This window comes from Vidua chalybeata, chromosome 3, assembly GCF_026979565.1.
Source record: "Vidua chalybeata isolate OUT-0048 chromosome 3, bVidCha1 merged haplotype, whole genome shotgun sequence".
NCBI classification, from domain to species: Eukaryota; Metazoa; Chordata; class Aves; order Passeriformes; family Viduidae; genus Vidua; species Vidua chalybeata.
Genome location: NC_071532.1, coordinates 48,822,386 through 48,848,850, shown reverse-complemented (window position 1 = coordinate 48,848,850; position 26,465 = coordinate 48,822,386). Strand labels below are relative to the sequence as shown.

The following is a 26,465-nucleotide window of genomic DNA, read 5'->3' as shown; positions in this document are numbered from 1 at the left end:
TCCCCTCCAAGCACTGGGTAAATATATTCACCCAGGTGTGAAGGGTCTGCCTGCTTAAACTGTTTGAGGGTCAGCTGGTTAACAAACCCATCCTGCTCAGGTATTTGGAGTGAGTAAGTGTACTTCTTTGACCTCCAGACTGCCTATCAAAGGGAAGCAGCAGTCTACTTATAAAGTAGACAAAAATTTATAGATGACAGCTACTTTGCTAATACCAGATACTGAAGCAGGGATGGACCCCTCTCCAGGGAGAGAATTCTGCATCTTCAGTATTTTCCCCCAATTTTTTTTGTTTGTTTGAAAAAACTCAATAAATACTTCCCTGCCTGCTCCACCATCCTCCATATTCAGAAGCATGTGTTTTCCCCTGTGTGGTGGTCTAATAAGGCTGCAGGTGACTCTGGAGGAGCTCTTGAGCTCTGATTGCTGGGTGCAGAGAGGTTGTTATATCCCTCTCTATTTAGCAAAGCAATGATTTTTGGAAGTCCAGTAAATAGAGGTGTTAGTGCTTTGGGGTTTTTTTGAACCAGGAGATTAAAACAAGCTTTGATTCTTTGGTTTTCTCTTTAGTGTTGCTTCTGTATTTTTTAAACTTGGCGGAGATTTTCTGGTCCATATGCTACGTGAATTGCAGTGGCATTTAGCCTTTGGAGGCTTGTCTTTTCCCGCCTCTGCCCAGTTTTCTTCAGAGGCTAATTACCCTGAAAGGACATACTAAGCTAGTGTAGGCGCTTTATCATTAGAATGTGACAGGAGAGGGGAACAAACCTCTCTGTGAGTATCTGCTTGTGGAGCTTGGGATTGTTCAGTGCTCTCTGCACTATAGCAGGCATTGAAACATACATTCCTCTTCCCAGTCTCGTTGCTACTTCTCTACCCATCTTACAGGAATTTTCCAGGAAAAAAACCACAATAAATGTAAAGTAGATTTGAGGACATGAACGTTTTAAAAAAGTCTTCCTCAGTAAAAATGCAGCAAAATATGTATGCACACACCTTGCTTGTATATATTAAGTGTATATACTAGAAAATTAAATCTATTAAATGAATAATAATTTCATGTATTCATTGTGACTTTCTCTTAAGCAACTTTGAAGCACAGTAATCAAAATGATGAGTTCAATGAAGTGGCAGCATTTTTCATGTGTTGGCTTATATCTTCAGTTGTTATTTTTCATATTAGTAAATCAGCTCTTTCAAATCAAGTGACTCTTTATATCAGCAATGTCACAGTGAATATACTCAGAATGTATCTTCCCTGTATCACGTCTGGGAAAGTAGTTTTCAAAAATTGAGTATCTAGAGCTTTTTTTTGCAACTAAGACAGTATATTTAACTTCACAAAACTTGGAAGAACACACTCAGCCAGTTTACATGTGTGTTTAAAAAACAAACTTGTGGAGGGAATGAACATACTAAGGTGTCCTGGTCTGTCTGCATTGCAGTTTGCTCTGGGAGTGCAGCGTGGCACAGCCACTGCTCTGTTGATTGAGTGCCAGTACCGTGTGGCACACGAGAGGCATAGATGCCTGCGCATGTTGAGCTATGAGGCCAAACTTTGCTACCCCTTCTGTAGTCTCTGCTGCTGCACCAGTACAGCAGCTGAGGCTTTTGCTGCTTAAAAGGTTGTTTGGACGTCTCTGCCTCAATAACTACTGTAACTGGAGTGTATCACTCTTCACTGAGTCTACCCTCTGCATGATAAAAATTTTGATGTACATGCACTTGTATGTGAGTTTGTACGTATTGTATGTCTAATACTGTAAGGAGGCATTTTTTTTTTCTTTGTTATAGACAGTTTGTGAGACACTGGAAGCCCAGAAGCCCAGGGTAGATAAACTTGCTGAAGAAACAAAGGCTTTGGAGAAGCATGCATCTTTGGACATAAAAAACACCTATATGCAGGAGTTCAAGGATGTGCAGGGACGGTGGGACAAGTTAAAGCTCAAGATTTCCAAAGATGTTAAACTACTGGAGGAAATTATGCCCAAGTTGAGAATATTTGAGGTAAAGTGAAAGGATTTTTTATTTTTGGCTTGCATAACTCAGTTGCTTTATAGAGCTTCCTCTGTGTTCCTGCAGGAGTCCAGATGAAACTGATTGAGAAGTGGAATGTTGATGTTCGGCAGAGGCTGAAAGCATACATAGTATATTTGTAGCAGCATAGAAGTGGAATTCTAATGTGCCCAGGATATTATTTTGTCTTCAAACAGAAATACTTTTCACTTAAAATTAGTGTCCCTCTCTTTCCATAAGTAAAGGTTATGCTAAGGTCAAGGATATGCCAGCTGTGCTGTTAATCCCAGTAGGGGCTGATGATCTTCAGTGTGATTGGTGTCAGATGCCCACTAGTCTTAAAGTGTAATTCCATGCCTGCTACAGAAAACCTGCCCCTTCAAGTGGGGTTTTGGTGAGTAGTCATGAAGAATTAGTACAAGGAAGTTAGAAAAGGTAGTAAGGAAAATGCTTGGGTACAGTGACTTTTCCAGTTCCAACCATTGCCTCTGAAGTGACAGGAAGGACAGTTAAAAAATTAAGGTTACTCAGCCCTCCTACCTATTTCATAAAGATATATACATGCCTATGAAATCCTTCAAGACAGAAGATCTCACTGTTCTGGGAACAGAATTATGTCCTGAGCAAGATGCTAGAAACTTTCCTGTTACTTTAAAAGGAAGTACAGAAGTTAAGAAGTAAATTCTAGCAGAAGAGACAATGGAAGCAATGACTAAATAGTTGCTTTATTAATATTAAACTATTATTGTAATTATTAAGTAACTGAAAATGAAAGAAATACGTACTGATGCTATGTGTTGAAATATTGGTCTTACATTGTGTTGTTTTATGAACTATATTTTTGAGTACACAATTCCTGTGTTTTCTAAATGTTTTGTGAAGCTGTCAGTGGATAGACAGTTGTGTTATATTCCCTGATTTTTCCTTTGGTACTTATCTATACAGAGATTTTTGTAGTCTAATACTGTATAAATAAAAATGACAAGTTGAATAAAAATGCTGTGGACAGCACTGGGTACACCAGGATGTAACTTGTACTGCAGGAAAGATTGCAGGTATGGCAGCATTGGTGTATGGTCCTGGTGCACACCAAACCAGAGATACAAGATCAGTTTAGAGAATGGCTGGGCAGGATCTCCTTGGCTAAAAGAGGAGTTGAAGCACCTGGCTATTAAAGGGGAAAAAAAATGTACATGGGGGTGACAAAAAAAAAAGTGCATGTCAGTGCTTGGAGGACATGTGGTTTATGTTCAACTACATGCAAGTATAAGTTTATTTTTAATGTTTTTTTTTTTTTTCCTAAATCACCTCTAAAAATTGACATTTCCCAAAACAACACTCCTCACATTTAGGTTTTTGAAAAAAAAAAAAAAAGCAAATATTTTCATTTTAACAGTGAGTAGAGAGGTGAACAATGACTTAGATGCCCTTGTTAGTCTGATGAGCATGTCAGTGGCAGATCTGCCTGTGACTCCTGCTGCTTAGGTGGTTCTTCTGTTACTAGTGATGTGATAGAGGCTCCCCCAAGCTGACAATGCATGCATTAGTGACATGAACTGGGAGTAATGTCTTACTGGGAGACTGTAATACTCATGTGATGGGAGGAGTAGACAAGGCTCATTTTATCAGTTTTGCATCTTGTTTTTCCTAGAAGAAATTCTGTTAATCTTGTATTCTGTTATCATACCTCTAGTAATGTATGGCTTGCTGAGTCTTTGATTATGTATCACTCTCAGATCTTTTAAATCTGCTGCAAGGCTGTACATCATATGGTTTTTCTAGGAGTGAAAAAGTTAAGATTCAGCACATTTGATCTTTGTTCCTGCTCGGAATAAATGTCAAAAACTGATCCTGAAGAAGTGAAGCTCTATAAGGAAGACCTTATAGCAGCATTCCAGTACCTTCAGCTCAAGAGAGCACAGCTCTCTCTCCTCAAGAGAGCTGAAGGAGAACTTTTTGCATGGGCTTGTAGGGACAGGACAAGGGATAATGGGATCTTAACTGAAAAAGAGTAGGTTTAGATTGGATTTTAGGAAGAAATTCTTTACTGTGAGGGCAGTGAGACATTGGAACATGTTGTCCAGAGAAGCTATGGATGCTTCATTCATGGAAGTGTTCAAGGCCCATTTGGATGCGGTCCTGTGGAAGATGACCATGTCCGTGGCTGATGAGTTGGAACTAAATGATCTTTAAGGTCCATTCCAACCCAGACCATTCGATGATGAGGATGTTCGTGTCTAAAAATTGTGAACTCTTGTACATCAACAGCCTACACTGGTTATTTGACCACTGATAATTATTTACCTGTGCAGTGCAGGAGCATTTACTTGAACTTTTGTAGGCTTGGTTTGTGATTCAGCAAGTTTGTTAAATATGTGTCTAACTTTGAGTGACCCACTTAAGCTACTTATGTAAATAACTTATTATAAGAAGGCTAAATTAGTTATGTGGTAAAGTGCCTTGTCAAAAGGCAGCCTTTATAAATACATATTTTTTTTACATTAAACTATGGTCCACTGTTAAGCATCCTAGGGTCTGTTCTTTAGAAAATTATTTTCAGGCTTATCATCTGCAGGAAATTCCCCCAAAATGGATAAGGAATGAAGAAAATGTCATGACTTTGACCTCTAATGGTAGCATTGATCTAAAAATAAACATGAACTTAATCTAATGAGTTTTCATTAATGCAGACATTTTTGAGAAACAGTGTGTAGCATATTGATCTTGAAAAAACTGTTAGTGTAAGTCTTTTACAAAAATGAAGTGTATGCTTTCCTCCTCTGTGACATGCAGAGTAGAAGGTGAAGCTGATGAACTTTTCTATGATGGTGATTGTGTCAGGATAGATGACATCTATTAAAAACTGCAACCAAATAGTCCAAAAATGTTGAGTAAAAGAAGTCCAGCTATATTAATAAAAAATGTCAACCACATAAGTTGGTTGAACCAGGGGAAGGAAAATCCCTCTTTGTGTTCTCTGTTGGTTTAGTTGGTAAGGATGGTTTTGAATGTCCATGACTGCATGGGAAGGAGATGGCAATGATTCTGTCTCCTTCCCTCCCTACCTCATTGCAGGTTATAAGGCAACTGCCAATTGTTAGATTGCATAATTCTGAATTGGGTGTGTGCTTACTTTTTTCCCCAAGAGTTGCTCTAGTGAGTACAGTATTTGTACTGTTGGCCTCAAACAGCTAGTCTGTTTTTTTAAATTTTAGTGGTTTGTCTGATCCTCTATGTTTTTTCTTTTTATGTGTGTCTTGCTTATGCAAATGGCTTTCCCAGTGTGGTTTCTACCTGAAAAGTACATTTAGCATTATCCACTCCTCTTTTACACATATGTATTTTTATAGGGCCCTCTCTTTTCCTTCAGTGCAGTTTTCAAACAAGTGTGGAAACAGTCATGCATTTTTTTAAATCATAGTTTTTAGGCATATTTCTAGCCTTCAGCCAGGTCCTTCATGTGAAAAGTAACTACATAATTCTTGAAGCCATGCTCTCCTCCTTACCTGATCCTATGCTTTGGTGTGATAGATAGCCTGGAACAGTTCAGTGTCACTTGCTCAGGTGGATGGAAGAATATCACTATTGTGAATTTAATATTCATATAAATTTGAGAAAAGAGAAATTTGGGATGCCCCTCTTCCCCCAAAAAAGCCCAACAAATCAAACCCAAAAACTAAACAAAAGTTGGTCTGATTCAAAACTAAGACTATGCCAGCAGCTTGTAGAACACCCTTTGTAAGCTGCTAGAAGTTGAAATGCAACAGCCATACGTTCTTCATCACAGCAATGTATCAACTGTTCCTTACTATACTTGATTTAGACTGACTCTAAAGTTGTTCAGAAGTGGATGGATGGTGTGAAAGACTTCTTAATGACAGAAAAGGCTGTTCAAGGGGATACTGAAGGACTTCAAAGGCAACTTGACCAATGCACGGTGAGTTTTGCTCTTATAAGGAGTCTTTTGAAATAACAAGTAGCATCTTTTCTTTATTTTGCTTGTATTATTAAGTACTGTTCATAGCACATTAAGCCCACCAGAAAATTTGTTGTATCTTTGAGTTGGTTTCTTTTTTTGCAGCTATAATATTTTGTGCTTTTCAAAGGTCTTCACTGTAGTTATAAATACCTATCTACAAGTTGGCATAATTTTCTCTATAAAAGGTTTATATATTTTTCCCAATTTTTTGTGATTGCGGAATTGAATCTGTGGGTGAAAAGTGACTTCTGCATTACATTTCCAAGGGTAGTAAAATTAAGAAGCAAATAACTGATGAATGTCCTAGAGTTTAGAATTTTGCAAGGAAGATTCCTGGCTAGTCAGTGTCACATAATGATCACATTTATGTAGAATTTTGTCTTATAGTAAGTAATTACAGTGTACCTTCAAATATTTGTTTCCAGGAGAAGAACATAAATTGAGGTACACCAGAAAAAGCAGAATATTTAGTGCATGTAATCTTCAAGCTTGTATTGTTTTGATATTGACATTTGACATATGAAAATGTTTACGCTGTGTATGGCAAGCTGTACTTTGTTCTTTAGTTGCATAGTTCTGATATTTTGAATCACTGAAGGATTATTTTAAGCAGTCTGGTATTGATCCGATCACGGTATTGATCTACTCCAAAAACTTTTTCTGGAATAATTAAAAGTTGCAAAATTATTGATACTGTTATAAATTAATGTAATATCTTGCTGAAGAACAACATTCATTTTCTCTGATGTGTGTGCAGATGTTTATCAATGAAATGGAGACAATTGAACCATCACTGAAAGAGATGAAAGAAGTAGAGGCTGCTTTAAGAGCTCAGCCTATTGCGAGCATAAATACTTGGACAAAGTCTAGGCTAGTAGACTGCCAGACTCAGTGGGAGAAGCTGAGCAAACAGGTGAGTTCTCCACATGTTGCTAGTGCTTGCTTGTTGCTGCAGCTGTCTGGTTGTGTGGCATTGTGAGGATTGTGAGGAGGTGAAGCAGTGAAACAGTGGGATGAGAACGTTTTACTTATTTCACTGTCAAAGTGGCTGAAGCCCAACTTGAGTACACATGTTTCTTGGTACCTGACTGGAATGAACAAAATCAGCTCTACAATTGTTTGTAATTAAAAATTAATCTGTTCACTTGGGTTTATGCTGCTCTTTCTGGAGAGTGTGGGAGGAAGATCTGACCTTTTCCTGTTGTTTCTGAAGTTTGGAATATTATGCTGTTCCTGTATAATTTTTATTGGTTTCCAAGCAGCTTTGAAAAAGAAAAGGCTATAGATAGACTACCACTCCAGTGGTAGTTTCTTTTGGGTGGAAACTTTCTGCTGTCTGTAGAAACATATTTATTTTGTTGCAATTGCTGATGAAAATCTGTGTTGGAGAGCCTTGCTGTTGATATAGAATCCAGAGTATCTGGGTTGTGGAAAGAAGAGAGGCCTGAAAAGTGCTTTATTGCTCAGTATAATAATATATCTAACTTTATGATACTTGTAATCAGAAGAGGATTTTATTCTGTCTGACTTTTTTCAGGGATTGTTACCAGTTTATGTTCAATGAAAGGGGAAAAAAAGGTCATATTTCTCCTTCCCTCACTTTTAGATTTTGTTGATCTGCTAAAAAGGGTTGATAAGTTTGTGTGTGTGTGGAAAAGAGCTCCGTTAATTAAAAAGGCCTGAGAATGTTTTGGTAGTAAAATATTTTAACAAAGACTTGTGGTTTTTCACATGTACAAGGACATTTAAGTAACAAAGCTGCTATTTCTTTCTCCACCTTGGATTCTAGATCATTAGTCAGAAAAATCGCCTGTCTGAAAGTCAGGAAAAAGCTGTAAATCTGAAGAAGGATTTGGCAGAGATGCAAGAATGGATGACCCAAGCTGAAGAAGAATATTTGGAGAAAGATTTTGAATACAAGTCCCCTGAAGAGCTAGAGAATGCAGTAGAGGAAATGAAGGTCAGCAAAGCCAGCTCATTGTAGAGGCCTGATTAAGAGAAACGGAACCTTAAAGCTTTGGGGATTGACCTTTTATGGAATTATATTTGTGGAAAGGAGCTCAGGTTATGACAAGATTACTGGTATTTTTCATCTTTGCTTTGTGGAATTTTTGATTTTTAAAGCATAAACTGTAAAAGCAGATGTTCTTTTTGGCCATGAAGGGTAGGGAGCTCATAATAAATAACAGCTTGCTCAGCTGTTGAGTCAGGCTTTTTATATATTGCATATTAAACATTAGGAATATGGCAAAATTTTTCAGGAGACAAAATGTGAGAAAGGTATAGTGTCACCTTTTATTTCTATTTAAATTAGTGGTTGTGAAAATATTCTTCTGCTTCTATCACTTGGACCTCAGTTTCTTGTCCCCTAAATATTCTAACTCCACATTTAGAAAATCACTTTAAAACAGGTGTGTAGTAAGGCTATCATGTGTTCATCATCTGTTGCAAACAGTGAGTTGGAAGAGATCCACAAGGATCATTGAGTGATATTGGTCCCTGCTTTTCTATTTTTGGGTCTGGTGGCCAAATAAATGGAAAGGAAGGAGATATTTTTGTCTCATTATAATATTGTCAGTTGAACGGATAATTTTCTTGGCTACATGTACAGAATAAATAACTCCCTGCTTTTTAATCTGAGAGTTCAATCATATCTTCAAAATGGTTTTATTTGTGTACACTTTTTAAATGAGTATCCACTATACTATGGATGAGTAAAAAAAAAAATTTTCCCTTACAAGTGCTTTAACAAAGCCATTTGAAGTTTTGAATTGTCCCTTTTGAAGGGTTTTCTGAAGCAGTTTCTTAACAAGAGTTTTAATATATTCATATCCTTTGAAGCCACTTGAGATCACATAGTCTGACAGTTGGCTTGAACACGAGACAGGGAAAAAAAGAGCCTTCTTTTCATTGGCAAATCTGTGAGACTTTTAGCACATTTACCTTTGTCAAATCCAGATTATATTATGTATATTATGACAGTCATGTCAGTGAGCCTGTAAGCTTATTGTAACACTTAAAATTCCCTTTCATTTGCAGTAACAACATTATCCTGGGACTACTTTTAGGACTGGGAAAAAGCACTCTCTGGATTTGGCTCATTTTTGCATATGCTGTCATTTGAACAGAGTGGAACTCCTGCTGACAGAAGGAATAGGTTTAAGGAGGAATAAGTTTAAGATAAGGCTGTGTGGTTTTTTAAAATCCTGCCATAAAATATATTTCCAAAATTTTCTATTCTTTGCCTTTCTATTAACTGACTTTTTTATTCCCTTACATCTAGAAGACATCTTGAAATACATATACAAAAATTGTGCTAAATTCTACTATGTAGTGCAATGCCTTATTTATCAGAGGTATTTCAATTTCATAAAATTGTTCTTGAAACCTGAAAAGAAAGATATGGAACAGTCTCTACTTCTGAAGCCTTTTATTTATCTCATCAGGGAGACCCAGACTGATCTGCCTGATCTGTCTTCCAGCTATCCTTCTTCCTCAGTTCTGGCTAAGGCACGATTTGACAAGTGATAATACTGTTTCTCCAGACCTGTGTGCTGAGTGTTGTACTGTACTTACCCTGTATATATGTTGCCAGGCTCCTCTGAGTGTAGTTAGATTGAAGGAATTCTAGCTGTCCTTTTTGTATGTTCCTCGAGCACACCCAACAGCTGTGAGGGAGGTTCCAGCTTTGTAATTGCATGTGTCCTGGGTAATTACATCATCTTTCCTGGATAACTTTGGGAGATAGTTACTGAGCTATGAGACATATCATTTCTGTAAATTCACCCTACCTTTTTCTTCTTGATATACTTGTTTTTAGCAAATGTCTATTTTTTTCTGGTTAATTTGTTTTTCATATTTGCATGATAGCATAGAAATAGCACTGAACTTAATTTTTTTTTGCTTTGAGTTATGAGTTTTTTTAAAGAACAAACCATGAATGGTAAATATATCTGTATGCTTAATAAAACAGGATCTTTCACCACTTGCTAACATGACCTGAATTCCATGCAAGTTAGTGCTGTATTTTATTGTGTTCAGGCCCAAGAAATACATTGGCAGCAAGACCTCCAATGTGAAACTGCTTATGATTGATTTGAGTGGTGAGTAGCTGAGTGTAAGGCAATTGAAGGTTGATAATGTAATATGTTTTTTCGACAGAGAGCGAAGGAGGATGTGTTGCAGAAGGAGGTGAGGGTGAAGATTCTCAAGGACAACATCAAGATGTTGGCCACCAAAGTGCCGTCCAGTGGTCAGGACCTGGCGACTGAGTTGAATGTTGTGCTGGAGAACTACCAGCTACTGTGCAATCGGATCCGGGGGAAATGCCACACTTTGGAGGCAAGAATGATAGCGCTCTGCTTAGAAATATCTGTTCAATTGCTTTATTGATGTTCTGTATGAGGGTATCAAGTCTACCCTTAGTACATTTGTGGATGACACCAAGTTGGGTGGGAGTATTGATCTGCTGGAGGGTAGGAAGGCTCTGCAGAGGAATCTGGACAGGCTGATTTGGTAGGCTGAAGCCAAAGGTATGAGGTTCAACAAGACCAAGTACCAGATGCTGCACTTGGGTCACGACAACCCCATGTAGTGCTACAGCCTGGGGAAAGAGCGGCTGGAAGATGTCCAATGAAGAAAGGACCCGAGCATGCTGATACACACCCATGGAATGTGAGCCAGCAGTGTGCCCTGATGGCTCAGAATGGCATCTTGGCCATTGTTAGAAATAGTGTGGCCAGCAGGGCTGAGAAAGTGATTGTCCCTCTGTATGTACTTGGTGCTGGTGGGACACACCTTGAGTGCATTGGCCAGTTCTGGGCCTCTCACTAAAAGGAGGACATTGGGGTGCTGAGAAAGGCAGCAAAGCAGGTTAGAAGGTTTGGAGCACAAGTGCTATGAGGAGCTCCTGAGGGAGCTGGGAGTATTTAGTGTGGAGAAAAGGAGGTTGACGAGTGATCGTGTTGCTCTCTACAACTGCTTGAAAAGGAGAGTGTAGCCAGGTGGGGTTTGGCATCTTCTCTGAGGCCAGTGAAAGGATGAGAGGAAATGGCTTCAAGCTGGTCCAGAGGAGATTTATGTTTGGTATTGGGAAGAATTTCTTCACAGAAGGAATGATTAAACATTGGAATGGGCTGCCTAGAGAGGTGGTGGAGTCACTGTTCCTGAAGGTGTTTAAGGCAAGAGTGGATGTGCATTTAGCGCCATGGTCTTGTTGACAAAGTGATGTTTGATCACTGATTGGAGTGAACGATCTCTCAGATCTTTTCCAACTTAAGTGAGTCTGTGATTTTGTAAAATGAAGTCAGGTGGCACAAGAGGGAAGTGGAGAAGGACACTGAAAATGTCTGAATAAGTAGCTTCAACATAAATGCATTTTACTCCTTTCCAAGATGACTTTCTCTTGAAATGATATATTTGGAATCCATGAGACGCCATCTAGCTTTTTTTTAATAATTGTATTTGATGCTTCTGCAAATAAGTAAACTTGTCTCATAGACCTGTTACTGATCTGTCTCCCAAAACAGCAAAAAGGAATTTAACAAAAATTAAAGGTTGAAATCCAATAAAAATTATAACAAGAGATTATCATCTGGGGTAGAGTGTATGTGTCCTGTCTTTCAAAAAGGATCCAATGCATTTTGTTACATTCTTACATAGTAATATGAACCTTTATGTCAATGATAGTTTAGAGACTGCTATGCTCCTTTCTCTGCATCTTCCTGACAGAGCTGCATGTTGTTTTATCTAGAACATACTGTACTGTGACATGTTTCTTAATATTTTCTACTTGTCTCTTTTAGGTGATTTCTCAGACACATATGTTTAAGTTGTTCATAAGGTATATGAGCTATGCCTGGCATTCTAGGCTAATTTTTTTCTTTTCTGTTGCTCCTAGGAAGTATGGTCCTGTTGGATTGAGCTGCTTCAGTATCTTGATTTAGAAACAGCTTGGCTAAACAATCTGGAAGAAAGAGTACAAATGACAGGAAATCTACCTGATAAATTGGATGCTGTCAATGATGCCCTTGAGGTATTATAATGATTCTATCAGATGACTAATTTTTTAGATAGCTCTGTTTAAAAAAAAAAAATCTGCACTTCAGTGGCATACTGAAATGTGCTGAATATTTTGATTCTTCACATTAAATGAACATATTACTCCAAATTGAAAATTGAAAATGGATATTTGTAAGAGCCTCCACCAAAAGTGGACTTTTACTGTAGGTGATAGTGCCACACTTGGTACTGTGATAAAATTGTATACTCTCTCCTGGCCTGTGTAAATTGGTTAATTCCTTCCAGGGCTATAGTAGTATGAAATTATGAGAGTAGGCAAAAAGTGTTGTAAAGTTTGATTATCTAAAGTAAAATCACCTCTGTGCCATAATGCCACGTGCCATTATGAATTAAGCCATAACTGATTTATGCTTTTAGAGCACTCTCAAGACTGTTGAAGTGTTAAACTTCTGTATACAACCAGATGTCCAACTCTGAAAATACAGTAATATTCAGTGTCTTGACCTTTAAAACTTTTTCTAACTAGTCCCTGGAATCAGTCTTGCGTCACCCAGCTGATAATCGAACCCAGATTCGGGAACTTGGGCAGACGTTGATTGATGGAGGGATTCTTGATGACATCATCAGTGAAAAATTGGAAGCTTTCAATGCCCGCTATGAGGAATTGAGTCACTTGGTAAGAACTTGGGGTGAGGGTTGAAGTAGACTGGATTTTTCAGCTCAAGTATGAAATGATTCTTGTTAGCTGAATTCAAAGGTACCAGACTGCAATACAGGAAAAGAATAAATAGCTTCAGTGGAGTCAGCTGTTTTCAATTTGTAAAAATGTCCAAAGAGCAAGATGCGTTTCTATTTTTCATTACATAAGTGAAGTTTTTTTTGCAAGCTTGCATGCAGGGATGCCCTGGTATTTTTTAGATAATTTTGACAAAAAGGCAATTCTAAAATCAAGGAACAGTTCAATATTAACAATTTAATATTGCTTTGCTACTGCCATAAATACTGGTCATTTTCTCACTATCTGCAAAAATGAGGACTGTAAGTGACATTTTCACTCTTAGAAATAGCTAGGAAGAAGTCATGCTGAAACAAAGAACAGAAGGAGAACATTCTTCTCTTTACTCATCTATTAGGTTGTTCTCTTCCTCTTCTCCTACTTCAGTCTAGTCTTTTATAGATGTAATAAGTAGAGGAAGACTAGCTGTATTTCAGCTGTATTACAGGTTTGTAATTTGTGTTCTGTATCCTGGTAATACAGGCCCCTGCCAAATTGTAGGATGGGAGTTGTTCTCTGTCACTGATGAAAAAATGTAATCGTAGAGGGAGTTTCAGTTCATCCTCATTACAATGAGCAATATGAATGCAGTACCCTCAGCTGGCGGCTATGTGCTGGCATTGACTGCTGTTTTTCCTGTTACAGCAGGATTGCCATTTCAAAACCTGTTTGCTTTGGCAGCTGCAGCACTCACACCCTCGGCTTTTGACAGCTCTCCACATCTGTGTGTGTGTGTGCATCTCTGTGTGCACTGGTCTACGCATGCATGTGCTGATAGTGGGGAATTTGTGTTCCTGTGCAGGTAGTGACATTTCAGAAGCTGTTAAAGGAAGTGACAATAAAGGGAAAAAATGGTGAACTTCTGTTTTGACAGTGTAACTGAATGAGTTTATTGTTTTGAAAGAAAATGTGAATATGAACATATCAAACAACATTGATCTGTGGTCTATTGTGAAATTCCTGTTTCCCATTGAATAGCTTATTTTTGAAACTGGTGTGATTTTAACAGAGTACTTTCTTCCCGAGCTGGTAAGAGAGGTGTGTTTTTACTATCTCATATGTATCTAGCAGCAGAACTCTCCTTCTATTCCACTGCTTGTCAGTTATTGATTCAGAAGCCAAAGCAAGCTTCAAAAATTGCTGCTTTCTAGGATTCTTTTTAGCCAGTCCTCCAGGTAGAGGATCTTTTTTGGTCTCTCCTAACTTGTTTTGAGGAATTCTACTATAATTTGTATTGAATTACTGCTGCATCTTGTCTTACCTTTCTGTCCTACTCAGGCGGTGAGCCGACAGATCACCTTGGAACAACAGCTTCAGACCATGCGAGAAACTGACCACATGCTGCAGGTCTTGCAGGAAAGTTTAGGAGAGCTGGATAGACAGCTGACATCTTACCTGACTGACAGGATAGATGCCTTTCAGATGCCCAAGGAGGCCCAGGTATTTCTTTATAGCCCTTCACTACAAAACTTTTGGAAATATTGATGATAGTGCTTAGTCTAGACTTAGTAATAAATTTCAGTCCTGTGCTGATGCACTATGTGTTATCTTTTGCAATCTGGAATGTTTTATTTTTTTTAAGAAGGTTGTATTAAATAACAGCAGCTTTCAATTCAGTAAGCTGTCACTAAAGGCAGAATATTTAAAATAAACCTGGTGGTGTTTAAGTTTTACAGAGTAGATTTACTTCTGGTGGGTGGTAAGAAAGTTCCCCTTCCTCTCTCTGCAAGCAGCTTTGTGATATATTTTTTCCTGCTTCTGTGATATGGCAGAAAATTCAAGCTGAGATTGCAACTCATGAATCCACCTTAGAGGAGCTGAAGAAAAGTGCTCGCTCTTTCCCTCCTGCTTCTCCTGAATGCAGGTCTCCCCGTGGTGGAACTCAGCTGGATGCTTTGCAGGTAAAGACATGAGAGCCACTCTTACACCCTGCTGTGTCAGCCTGTAAATTGGTGCAGTCAGATGAACCTCATAAGAAAACAGTATATGCTTTTATGTGCTTTCATAAGGAAACAAGCAACCCTAGATGAATTGAAGAAAAGCTTAAATTTCACAAGTGTCATGGGATAAATGCTAAAAGAGCAAGTCTCTGCATATGAGTAGAATGGGTAGTTTCAAAGTGTATGATACAGAATGACATCTCTCTTGCTCCTCAGGTAGAAATAAGGAACAGGTGATGGCGCCATTATTTGCCAAGCCAAAATTCCATATATATTGATTTCTGGTGGCATGATGGGTTATAATCTGTGGTGTGAGATGCTTTAAAGGTTATTTTTTGAAGTGCAGGTACTAATTTAAAGCAATCTTTCAACATAATATTCATTAAAACAGAGAAAGCTCCGTGAAGTATGTACAAAGTATCAGCTTTTCCAGAAACCAGCCAATTTTGAGCAGCGCATGTTAGATTGCAAGAGGGTGTTGGATGGTGTAAAAGCAGAACTTCATGTCCTGGATGTGAAGGATACTGACCCAGATGTAATCCAAACTCACTTGGAGAAGTGCATGGTATGTATGCAATGTTCATGACTCGTGCTTGGGGGTGCTTCTTTTTCTTGTAGTTCTTGTTGCTTTAAGCTCTCTTCTGAGGAAATTTTCCTTGAAGTCATCTACTACTAGAACCTTTAGCTGGAACTATTGCAGCTCATTGGAAAGTGCTAACAAAGCGCTTGATAACTAAAAACTTCATATTCTTGTAGGACATAAAAGCAGTGGGCTGTCAATCATAGATATGGTGGAACAGCTGAGTTTTTATAAACTCCCTTCCCTGGTTCATCCTTATGTTCTGGAGAAGCATCAAAGTCATTAGTATTTGAACAAAACAAATACTAAGACGAAGTACAGATCACAATATTAGCCTTGGAGCAAACACTGTTAAATTATTCATCTTATTATTAAGATAATAAGAAAATAAAAACTAGACTAAAATATTATCAGGGTATTTATCAGAATAAAATATCATGAGGAGTTTGGAATCTTCTTGCCAGACATTGCAATTAATAAATCAGAATTTAAGTGCAATTTGAAGTTAAGGTCCTCAAAGGAAGCAGAGTCAGAAAACCTGCCTTACAAATTGATCATCAATATACACATTTGTGATTTTAGAAACTCTATAAGACCCTCAGTGAGGTGAAATTGGAAGTTGAAACTGTCATCAAGACAGGAAGGCAAATTGTACAGAAACAACAGACGGATAATCCTAAAGGGATGGATGAACAGCTGACAGCACTGAAATTTCTTTACAATGACTTGGGGGCACAGGTAAGAAAAATAAATAAATGTATGAATATTTGTCTGCATGTTATTTCTCTTCCTTGCTGTTAGATAGTGTTTTAAGTTTGATTCTAAAGCTGATGGCATGTAGGCTAGTTGCTGCATCCAGGAGCAATTAGTTGAAAGATTAGATATTCACATACCTCCCTGGAGGAGAGGTACCCTTGAAGAAAGGAAGGTTCACAGAGTTTTGGTTGCCCTGGAAAAGCTGACCTACCATACATTAAAGTCCTTTAAGATAATTTATGGCCAGATTGTCATGTAAGAAATCTAAGTCAGTCTGAGGTTTTTTGGGTGTCATGATGATTTTGAATTGTAGTCCATCTAAATGGTTGCTCTCAGTGTGAAATAGAAAATACAGGCAAATCTGTATTTCCCATGAACTGCATTAAATATTGCATAATTTTCTTATTAGTTGAATATTTACTTATCCAAGAGAAGTGTTTAAAAATGGTTAAACCCTTACTGGGCAAGTAGGACTCTCTACCTAAATTAAGATGGAATCCCAAGTGGATTTCTGTCTGTTCAGTGCTCCATGAATTAAGCTGGGGCTAAAGAGTCAGATTTCAGTGTTGGAATATCTCGGAATGGGTCCTAGGAAATATTTTGCAGTTGTGAATTTGAGAATATCCAAGAAGCTGTGGATTCTGGAAGGCACGTAGACAAGAGATTAGGAAAAGGTAGAAAGGCAGAGTTAATAACAGTATAATGTTATTATTTTTCCTTCTGAGCAGAGAACAGAGCACAATTTTTTGAAACGTCAATTGATTCTGACTATGATGCTTGGAGTTCTTCTTAAGTCTGTGTTAAAATCTGACCAGACTAATTGTGTAACTGGTGTGAATACAAATTATTTTATTGTGACAAACATCAAATTTAATATTAATTTTACTGATACATTTTTAAGGGCAGACTAGATTTTCAATGAATTTTTTCTTTACAGCTTACTGCTAGCAGGCCTTACAAATTACTAGGAGGAATTGAATTTTACCAGTGTGAGCGACTAGATTCTACAGTCCTTTGAGTTTCAGCAAAAAGATCAAAATAAAGTGATAAACATCAGTTTGGTGATTGCTAGCTATAAATAAATTGGTATAGAGGTTTCTTTATCTTCTTTAGGAGTATCTCAATTTAAAATTATTTGTATATATTGTTGTATACAGAAACTTATGAACTTTCCTTTTAGGGTCCTTACTTAGAGCAAGACAGTTTTAAGGTGCAAGGATTTTATATATTTAGGTGGATATTTTAGCTGGCTAGTATTTTGCATTTGCTATCTTTTAAAATCTAATTTTGTTTTCTTTCTTTCCTCTTAATTTTTTTTTTTTTGGTAGGTGACAGAAGGAAAACAAGACCTCGAAAGAGCAACCCAGCTGGCACGCAAAATGAGGAAGGAGTCTGCCTCTCTGTCAGAGTGGCTGGCTACAACTGAAGCTGACCTTGTGCAGAAATCCACTTCAGAGAGCTTGCTTTCTGATCTAGATTCAGAAATTGCCTGGGCCAAAGTAAGCATGCTTACTAAATATGGGTAGAAAAAATTTCTGACATTATGGCAATACTATGTGGAAGTGGCTGTGAATTTAAATCCCTGTAACTTGTTTCTAAATCTCCCACATCCTGAAATTTTAGTAGAGTCAATAGTTCATGTTCAGCACCTTACTGAGTCTGATCTGTTTTATCTCAGGCATTTTGCATGAACCTTAAATGCCAGTGAAATATTTAAGTTATTACTACATATTTTGTACTAATAGGTATTTAAGAGTTACCATGTCTCTTACACGTTTCACAAGTATAATATTCTTAAAATTATCAGCAAATATAATTGTGGACTGGATCAAATATTTTATTCAAATATCAAATATTTAGTAGAACAAACTGAAAGTGCATTGAATGAAAAGTGCATTCAATGAAAACTTGATTTTGTAACTTTTCACTGAAACAGCTTTGTCTTCAAAATTGTGACTTTGCAAAATAAGAAGCTACTGTAATTCCTTATTTTCTTTCACTTACAAATTGAATCTTTTAATTGAAACAGGCAAATGTGTTTCTTCAGAGTAATTATAGTTTCTGACGCTGTAGAAATTTGGGTATTACTAGGAGTTAGCAATAAGTGTCGTTTGATACAGTTCAGCAGTACTGACCTTTCCAGTTTTTGTTTTCTGTCACCTTTTACTTCTGTAAAGGAAGTGTCACCTTTTACTTCTGTAAAGGAATAGGTCTGTCTGCAGTCTTAAAACTTGAAAGCTCACCAAACTGCAAACTCATCTAATGTAACCTGTTCTCAGGCATTTCAATCAGGATTAGTAATTATTACTGCTAGGGTTTTGCTGTGGCAGTATCCCCAAGATTCCTCTCCAAACAAACTTTTGAATCCTTATTGGAAGTATACCATACATTTGTAAGCCATGCAAATAATGACTTGTGCTGCACCCCCAGGAGGACAAGTCCTATATACTGCATACGAAGTTGTCCTTTCTGTTTTCAAGTTTTCTAGGGGCAATTTTGAAATGCAGTAACTTGAGAATTTGTTTATGTTTCTATGATAATAAGTTATGGTAAAAGAATAAGTTACTTACTTCATAGATAGTGTGTTCAAGGAGTTCCAGACACTGGCAGTGATTAAGTGCATTTCTCACCACACTGTACACTGACAAAGAACTTTCTAAGTTGGCAGGTATCGTCAGTAATAATTGGTGATCTCATATGGCAAGAGGTCTGTTTTCCACATGGAAACTGTGTACTGATATCCAAGAGATGACCTATTGCTTAATTTGTATGTCAGTATGCATTCTTTCAAAAAAAGGTGTGTTTTTTTTAGATTAAAAAAAACTATTTAAAGGCAGAGATGACTTGGAAAAAGGGTAGAGCTAAAGATACATATATTTATATTTCTGTATATAGATAATATAACAGTATGGAGTCTGTATTATGTAGACACTGAATTGAACATCTGCAGTAATGAGTTGTGATGGTTCTCAAAAAATATTTAGCATCGGCCTACCATGTTTCTCATGGTTGCCAGCTGTAAAAGTACTTTAATTGGAAAAGATACAGAAGAATTTCGAGTGTCTCTTGAAATTTGTTTTGTGCTTTACAATGCAGAAAAAAAGGCTTTTAAAAATGGACCTGCAATGTAGTGTGATGCATTTGGTTTACCTACATAAAAAAAGAAATGGTGAAGATGATCTAAGACAACAAAGCAAAAGAGTCTCTAAGTTGTTCAGGACACTTACATGCATTGTGCTCTCACTCTCTTAAAAAATGAGATCACTATCTACAGACCGTGACTGTAAACAGAAGGCAATTACACTTGGTGTAATTCTTTCCACAAGTGAAGATCATCTACAATATATTTGTTTCCTGTGGAGGTAAAAATCTGCCTCTCCTGTGTTTGGGAGCAGTGCAGTTTTAATGGCTGAACTCGTTTCAGAATGTGCTGAGAGAGCTGGAGAGGAGGAAGGCTGATCTGAAGAGCATCACAGAAAGTTGCACTGCACTCCAGTCTCTGGTGGAAGGGAGTGAGACTGTCCTGGAGGAGAAGCTGTGTGTCCTTAATGCTGGCTGGAGCAGAGTTCGAACCTGGACCGAGGACTGGTGTGACACCTTGTTGGTAAGTTGCATGAATGAGAAATATTCAGTGTAGCTCTCCTTCCACCTCTTTGGAGCGGTTGGGGTTTTCACTTGACTCACTTTACTGTAAAGTGAAGCTTCCATGGTGCCTCATGGACTTCAAAGAATGTGGAATGGATATTTGTTTATGCTGTAGATGGAGAGGTAAGTCATGAGGAAGATGGAAAACTGGGCTGCTGCATGTGCTGCTCTTTATTCAGCCTGAATATTTAGTCTCTGTGCCAGCTCCAACATGAACAGAGTGGGACTGTGTTGATAGATTTCCTTGAGAGCTGGATGATGGCTATTTAATGGACAATGGATAACTTCCTAGTGGTGTTCAGCAAAGCACGTGTGACTCTGTTAGCCTATTGCTCTTTTGGACAGACCATAACTGCAAGTGTATGGCAGTAACTTCGAGTATGGCAGCAGCATCTATTTGGATGATTAAATGAAAGCCCAGGCATATTAATACACCTAAAGCTGCTAATTAAGCTAAATGGACATGAAACAGTCTACAGCTGATACTAGTATCAGACTGATACTTTTGTATGAATAAGATATTTTGGTGTTGTTTAGCTAGTTATGACAATCAACCCATATCAGGGACTTCAGAAGGTGGAAGTTGTGGAAACAATGTATGCATGGATGGTGAGGCCTGTGCTTTCTGTCCAGTGCTTGTTGCAGGTGATAGTGTTCATTTTGTAATCCAATTCCATGTTAGGAGTAGTCAGGTAGTTTACGTGTAAATGCTGTAAGGATGATCCATAACTAAATACTTCTAGACTATGTTAATATCTGGTGACAAGTATTGTCTATGCTCTCTATCTTAACATCAAGAAACTTAGAGCTTCATGTAGCAAAAGAAGAATTAAACCGTACAAAGCACAATCATAGGCCTTCTCTCTTTTCTCCCTTTCTTTTCTTATTCTAAAAGAGCAAATCTTGTCTACCTTTTTGTTTTGGTGAAAGGCTTAAACAGATTGTTACTTCTCTGAATCTGATACACAAAATAAAATTACATCTGTCTGGAGCACCTAATGTTACAATTTCTGACTGCATGTGAAAGACATAATTAACACGTCTACAATTTTGTTACTTTTCTTAAGAGGAAGGAATACTTTAATGTAATCAGTAAAATATCAAAACTTGATTGCTATAGTTTGTAAGTTTGGCATAATCCCTTTCCAATTAAAAAAAACCAACAACCACACACGGTGCATACTGTTGTACCCGCTAGTGCTGATAGAAAAAATTGTGAAGTTTTTGGTTGGCTGAGATATTTTGAACTGGTTATAGTTTTCTAATATATTGTCTATCTTTAATTGTACAAACTACCTCAACTACTTCTATTTCCCTTTCTGTGAATTAGAAATTACATTATCAAAGGGTCTAGAATGAAAATTGAATTTTTGTAAATAGTATTGAAGATGAAAGGTATGATCTAATTTTCAGTGTTTTGTTCCCAAGTGTGTCCATGACACTATTTTATCGATCTACTTCGTACTCATAAGATTTTGGCAGGGTTGATTTATTTGATGTTTTTTTGAGTTTGTGGGGTTTTTTCTTGTTGTTGTTGGGATTTTTTTGGTGGGATTTTTAGAAATTTCTCATATTCATATATATTTTCATCTTTTTGCAGAATCATCAGGGCCAGCTGGAAATTTTTGATGAAAATGTTGCCCACATAAGTACTTGGTTGTATCAGGCTGAAGCCTTACTGGATGAAATTGAGAAGAAGTCAGCTAGCCAAAAGGAGGAAACTGTGAAGGTAGGAAATGTTGTGTCATCTGTCAAAATATTACCAGTCAACTCATGGATTCTGAGTGATGTCAAATTTGCTTCAATTTGCTTATTTTTAGATGTCTCTCTCCTTGTCTAGGAGATGAACATTTTCATTTTCTTTCACTTCTTAGCGTTTAACATCGGAACTAGATGATGTCAGTCTCCGAGTGGATAATGTCCGTGACCAGGCTGTCATCTTAATGAACGGTCGGGGCGTGTCATGCCGGGAACTTGTTGAACCCAAACTGGCAGAACTCAACCGTAATTTTGAAAAAGTCTCTCAGCACATCAAAAGTGCCAAGGTGAGGATGAATGAGCCCCAGAACTTGCTTGGGAGGTCTGTGCCAAGAAGATGGCAACTGGCTGTAGTGGATAAGTCATTGTTTATTAGAACAGCACTTTGCTGCTTTTGAGTTCTCTTTTAAGTGTAGGTATTTATATGTGAAAAACAAACTAATTTTTATACCAGCTGCTTTTTTTTACCTGAGTAGCAGGTGATGACTTGTGTTTCATGGGAAAATCTACAAACAACTGTTCAGAAAATTGCAGATATTGCAGTACATATTTGTGAACTACAAAACAATACCATAAGCTAATGTGACTGGAGATTTTACATTTATTTTGAGAACAAAATACTCAGATTGAAGTTTGAATGTAGAAATTTGAACACACTTAGTAGTTATTACCAAGTTCTCTCAGATAATATATCTCTTAAATTTTTGATTTCTACTGATATCTAATGGTCATCTACTGATATACCTGTTCATAGGGGATTGTATAGGACAGTTCAGACTAAATGTTCAGCTTGACTAAGGTTTTATTTTGCTTTGCAGATGCTTGTTGGACAAGAACGACTTCCTGTCATGTCAGAGCCCCGTGAAGCTAGAATGGTTTTTCTAGACCTGGACAAATTTGAGAGTGACATACAGAATATGTTAAAAGTTGTGGAAAAGCATCTGGAGTTGAGTGGGGAAGATGAAAAGGTTTGTGAGCAATGGAACAAATAAATAATTAAATAAATAACTTCCTATTTTGTCCCCATGTTGCATTGCTCCAGACTTTGAGAGGGAATTCTGATGAAATGTCTTAAGGGTAGAAAAAGAAGGGAACTATTAGATTGTTGGATACCCTGCACAATTTTCCAATACTTTTCCCATAGCTATTGCCTCTTGGCTGCTGGTTTGAGTGTAATTAATCATACTTGAGTTCATATTTTCATCACAATTTTATAGAATACAAGTAGTGAACTGTGATTTTTGTTCATTTATCTTCTATCTCCTACTCAAAGTAGCTCTTTGTAAGAAATCCCGCCTGTATTTGAATGATGTTTGAATGAGGTTCAAATTTAAACTGGTATGATAAAATGAATCACAGTGCATAGGCAGGGTCAGAGGATGCTTGAGGTAAGGTGCAAGTAAGAATCTTGTAATGTGGCTCTATCTTGGAAGTCCAAACAAAAGAAGCTTTGAACAAAATTTATCTTCTAGATTCTTATCTAGACTCTGCTATTCACCCATATAAAACTGCCACAGTTTTCTTAGCATCTTATCCACTATGGCCTTGTTACCTACAAAATCAGGTAAATTCCTGTCAGGCCACTCTATCTGCCTTCCTTTTAAGCAGCTCAAATACTATAAAATGAGCTGGAAAGCTGGATATAAGTCTATGGAAAATGCCATGTATATTACAGAACACAAATTTTAAACTATTTCTACAGAAGGTCCTATTGTTATAGAACATAACCTTCCTTTTATACTGTTTTTATATTTATTGAATTTTTATTTTTGTGCTGTTCTGCTCTGAGCTTGCTTATTGTTGTCAAGGAATGTCTAGAATAGAAATGGAGATAAAGTCATAATACCCTATTGATGTGAATGCATACTGCTGGCTCATTAAACTCCTTTCAGTACATCTCTTTATAAAGTTTATGGAAAGTTTATGGATTTTATGGATTTTATGATTTTGTAGTTGTTGAGGAGAATCTCTGCTTGAATTTGTTTGGCTCTCATTTGCATTATGAGACAAAAGTTTGGTACAATTGCTGTTAATATCTGAGCAGCTGATGTTTCTAAAATTAATTTCTGTAGATAATAGAGATTTGTGTAATTTTAGCTGGATCAACAAAGAGCTCAGATTGAAGAAGTTCTACAGAGAGGAGGGCAGTTGCTCCAGCAGCCCATGGAGGACCATAGGAGAGAAAAGATCCGCTTACAGTTGTTGCTTCTGCAGAACAAGTACAACAGTTTGCAGGTACAGTTATGGTAGTGACTACAGCTCATTTATCAATTTTCCCTTTGGTATCCCACTTACAACCATATTTTATAACTTATGACTCTTTCAGCATATGTGATTCTCTGGGGAAGAGTTAAATGTATGTGCACACAATCTGAGTCTCTGAATCTTTGCAATTCCAAAATACTAGTTTTCTGATTTCTAGGTTTTGGGGGAGTAGTTTTGATTTTTAAAGTCCTTTTCACAGCCTCACAGAGGGCCACCCTATGTATTGACCCAAATAGGTGGGTGCACAGAGTTGGGCATTTGCTTCACCTGTATTTGCTGGCCCTTCAACAGAGGTTTATCTCCACCACTAGGCTGTGTGAAGAGTGACTATGTATACACATGTACACAAACATACCAACCTCTCAGCATAAGCCATTTGTGTGATTGAGCCTGCTCCCAAATTCCTCTTCCTTCCTATAGAGGGTATTAGCAGTAATTGCAGACTGCAGCATGTTGTGGTGCTTGCATACACATGCTGTGTTAAATATGGCTTTGTCTAGAACAAAGATGCTCCTTTTAGCTCACCTTTTTGAATCATGCTAGAGTAGGCAAGCTGACGTGTAGTTCAATGATGCAGGGCAAGACTGAGAGGAGGGCTTTCATTACATGAAATTACTATTGCTATTACAAAAATAAATTAATAGTATTGCATATTTTGGAATTTGCTGCTTCAAATGAATCCCTCAAGTATTTTTGTTTTTCAAATAAATAAGACCTATTCTGTTCACTACTTCCCTCTTTTTACACCATATTTTCCTAATACACTGGATTGTAGGAGTGCAGGTCATTTCAAAGGAGTCAGGCGGTGGAACTCTCTCCAGTGTTTTCCCAGTATAAGAAGGAGCATGATAGTCTAATGAAGTGGCTGAATGAGGCTGAGGACCGTCTGTCAGGGCTGCAAGGTGTGGAGGATGAACAAAAACTACAGGTAAATGAGGCTTCTGTTTCTCAGAGCAAAGAGTTAATGGTGTGTATGAACTTTGGAGATTCATACACTAGAGTTTAATCTAGTCTAGTGATCTTCTTTGGACATCTCTGTGGAAAGAAGTGTTTCAAAATGACAGCATTCATTTGTTGTTAGGAAATTATCAACATATGCTAGTTTGGAATTTCTACATGGTCATAATAGGTCCAAAAGATCTTATCCTTCAGGCCCAAATCTTAGACTGTGATCTGGGCAGTGGGCCTGATTCAGGAAAGTTTGTCTTGCCAGTCTTGATCCACGAGGATTACACTTAACCCTTTTTAAAACCCTTAACTCAAACAGCCAGATTTAATCAGTTTGGCGCAGGTATGATAAAAGCCTTGTTTAAGGCTTAAATCCAGTGCCTTTGCATCCTGTGGTCAGGGTATTGTAACTACTCTGCTGTCTTTTCCTGACTCAAGTGCTTAGAGGGAGATAACTGTCCTCATGTAATGGATATTACTGTATGCAGTGAATATTAACAAAACAGACAAAGGCTGAGGTATTTCTGATAATGCGTGTGTGGGTCTTGACAAACAATTTTGCAACTGATATGATGTCAGGGTCTGATAAAACTGACTGCCCAGAAAGTCGTATGTCTTAATTGTTGAGGATACAGGTATTTTTTGATTGCTTTTGTTGTGGCTTTGTGGATATTTTTTGTTGGTGTTTTTTAAATCTCTTTTATTTCTCCTCTCCATCCTTAAAAACACTTGGTTTTGTGATAATTACATTAATATTTTAGACAATAACAGTGAAGAACCTTGTGAAGCACTAAGTAATGTCTTGAACAAGCTTGAGGGCTAGGTCATCTGTCAAGGACATTTCAATTTCTGCATATAGGGGTTCGTAATTAACATCTCTAAATCTTTTTGACTGCTTTGTAACTTTTAAACCCAGAACCAATAAACCTGGAAGCCGGGATAACATGCTCTGGCTCCCTGTGAGACTTGCACCACAAAATCATATGTGGTACTATTTGTTCACAGCTAGTGCTGTGTGGCTTCAGGTGCAGGTGATAGATGCCTGCTGTCCTTTGTCACACAGGCAAAATTCAATATCAACTTTAAGATCTGCTGCTCTTTAGAAAGACTTTTTCACATTATAAGGTTTCCATGTTGGGTCTCCAGCAGTCTCTTCTGGTGACATAAGCCTGGGGACCTGACTGATGCCACGGAATTTTTGTGAAGGGAATGGGGATCCATGTGTATTTAAAGTAAAATAACATTATTCAGTTTTTCTGTTTGACCATCAGATGCACTGAATGAATCAATTACTGGACAGAAATGGAAAAATGGTGCACCGGCATGGCTCTTTGCTAATGGAGGCAGTCCAGTCATGCCTCAGATGGGTCCTCCTTGTCACCATTAGTTTTACTGCAGCTTGCCTGATCTTCTCTAAGGAAGATACTTTGTTTCCTGTAAAGCCCATTTCTTAAAGGGATATACTGCAGCTAATCCTGCTACTGCTAGATCCATTCCTGGATAAGTGAATCTGGTTGCTGAATGCAGAATGTCATGTCAGTATGGATTACTGTAGCAATTACAATAGGCTGTTTATGGAGAAATATTATCCTTGCTCAGGTCAGCTAGATTGTCAGAAAAGGACAACAGAAGTTTTCATTACTGGTGTGAAACTTGGAAATTCAAACTGCTGCCTTTACTTCCTCTGCCTGTGTATTTCTGATATTTGAGTGCTAAGACAGCTTGTTTCAAGTGGCCTTATTTTACTTTTATGGCTTGTTCTTTCACTGGCTCTACTAATCA

At 37.6% G+C, this 26,465-nt stretch overlaps 1 protein-coding gene across 1 annotated transcript in view; it reads left to right on the top strand.

Annotated features, from left to right (window-relative positions):
* UTRN (utrophin) overlaps window positions 1-26,465 on the top strand; it is a 339,059-nt gene that overhangs the window by 100,364 nt on the left and 212,230 nt on the right. Inside the window, exons 22-39 of the mRNA XM_053936936.1 lie at window positions 1,795-2,007; window positions 5,840-5,953; window positions 6,753-6,908; window positions 7,785-7,955; window positions 10,157-10,336; window positions 11,895-12,029; window positions 12,543-12,692; window positions 14,070-14,231; window positions 14,564-14,692; window positions 15,123-15,296; window positions 15,894-16,049; window positions 17,396-17,566; window positions 19,492-19,671; window positions 21,313-21,441; window positions 21,587-21,757; window positions 22,289-22,438; window positions 23,568-23,705; window positions 24,511-24,663. Of these exons, the coding sequence (XP_053792911.1) occupies window positions 1,795-2,007; window positions 5,840-5,953; window positions 6,753-6,908; window positions 7,785-7,955; window positions 10,157-10,336; window positions 11,895-12,029; window positions 12,543-12,692; window positions 14,070-14,231; window positions 14,564-14,692; window positions 15,123-15,296; window positions 15,894-16,049; window positions 17,396-17,566; window positions 19,492-19,671; window positions 21,313-21,441; window positions 21,587-21,757; window positions 22,289-22,438; window positions 23,568-23,705; window positions 24,511-24,663 (2,832 nt within the window). The remainder of the gene's footprint in view (window positions 1-1,794; window positions 2,008-5,839; window positions 5,954-6,752; window positions 6,909-7,784; window positions 7,956-10,156; window positions 10,337-11,894; window positions 12,030-12,542; window positions 12,693-14,069; window positions 14,232-14,563; window positions 14,693-15,122; window positions 15,297-15,893; window positions 16,050-17,395; window positions 17,567-19,491; window positions 19,672-21,312; window positions 21,442-21,586; window positions 21,758-22,288; window positions 22,439-23,567; window positions 23,706-24,510; window positions 24,664-26,465) is intronic.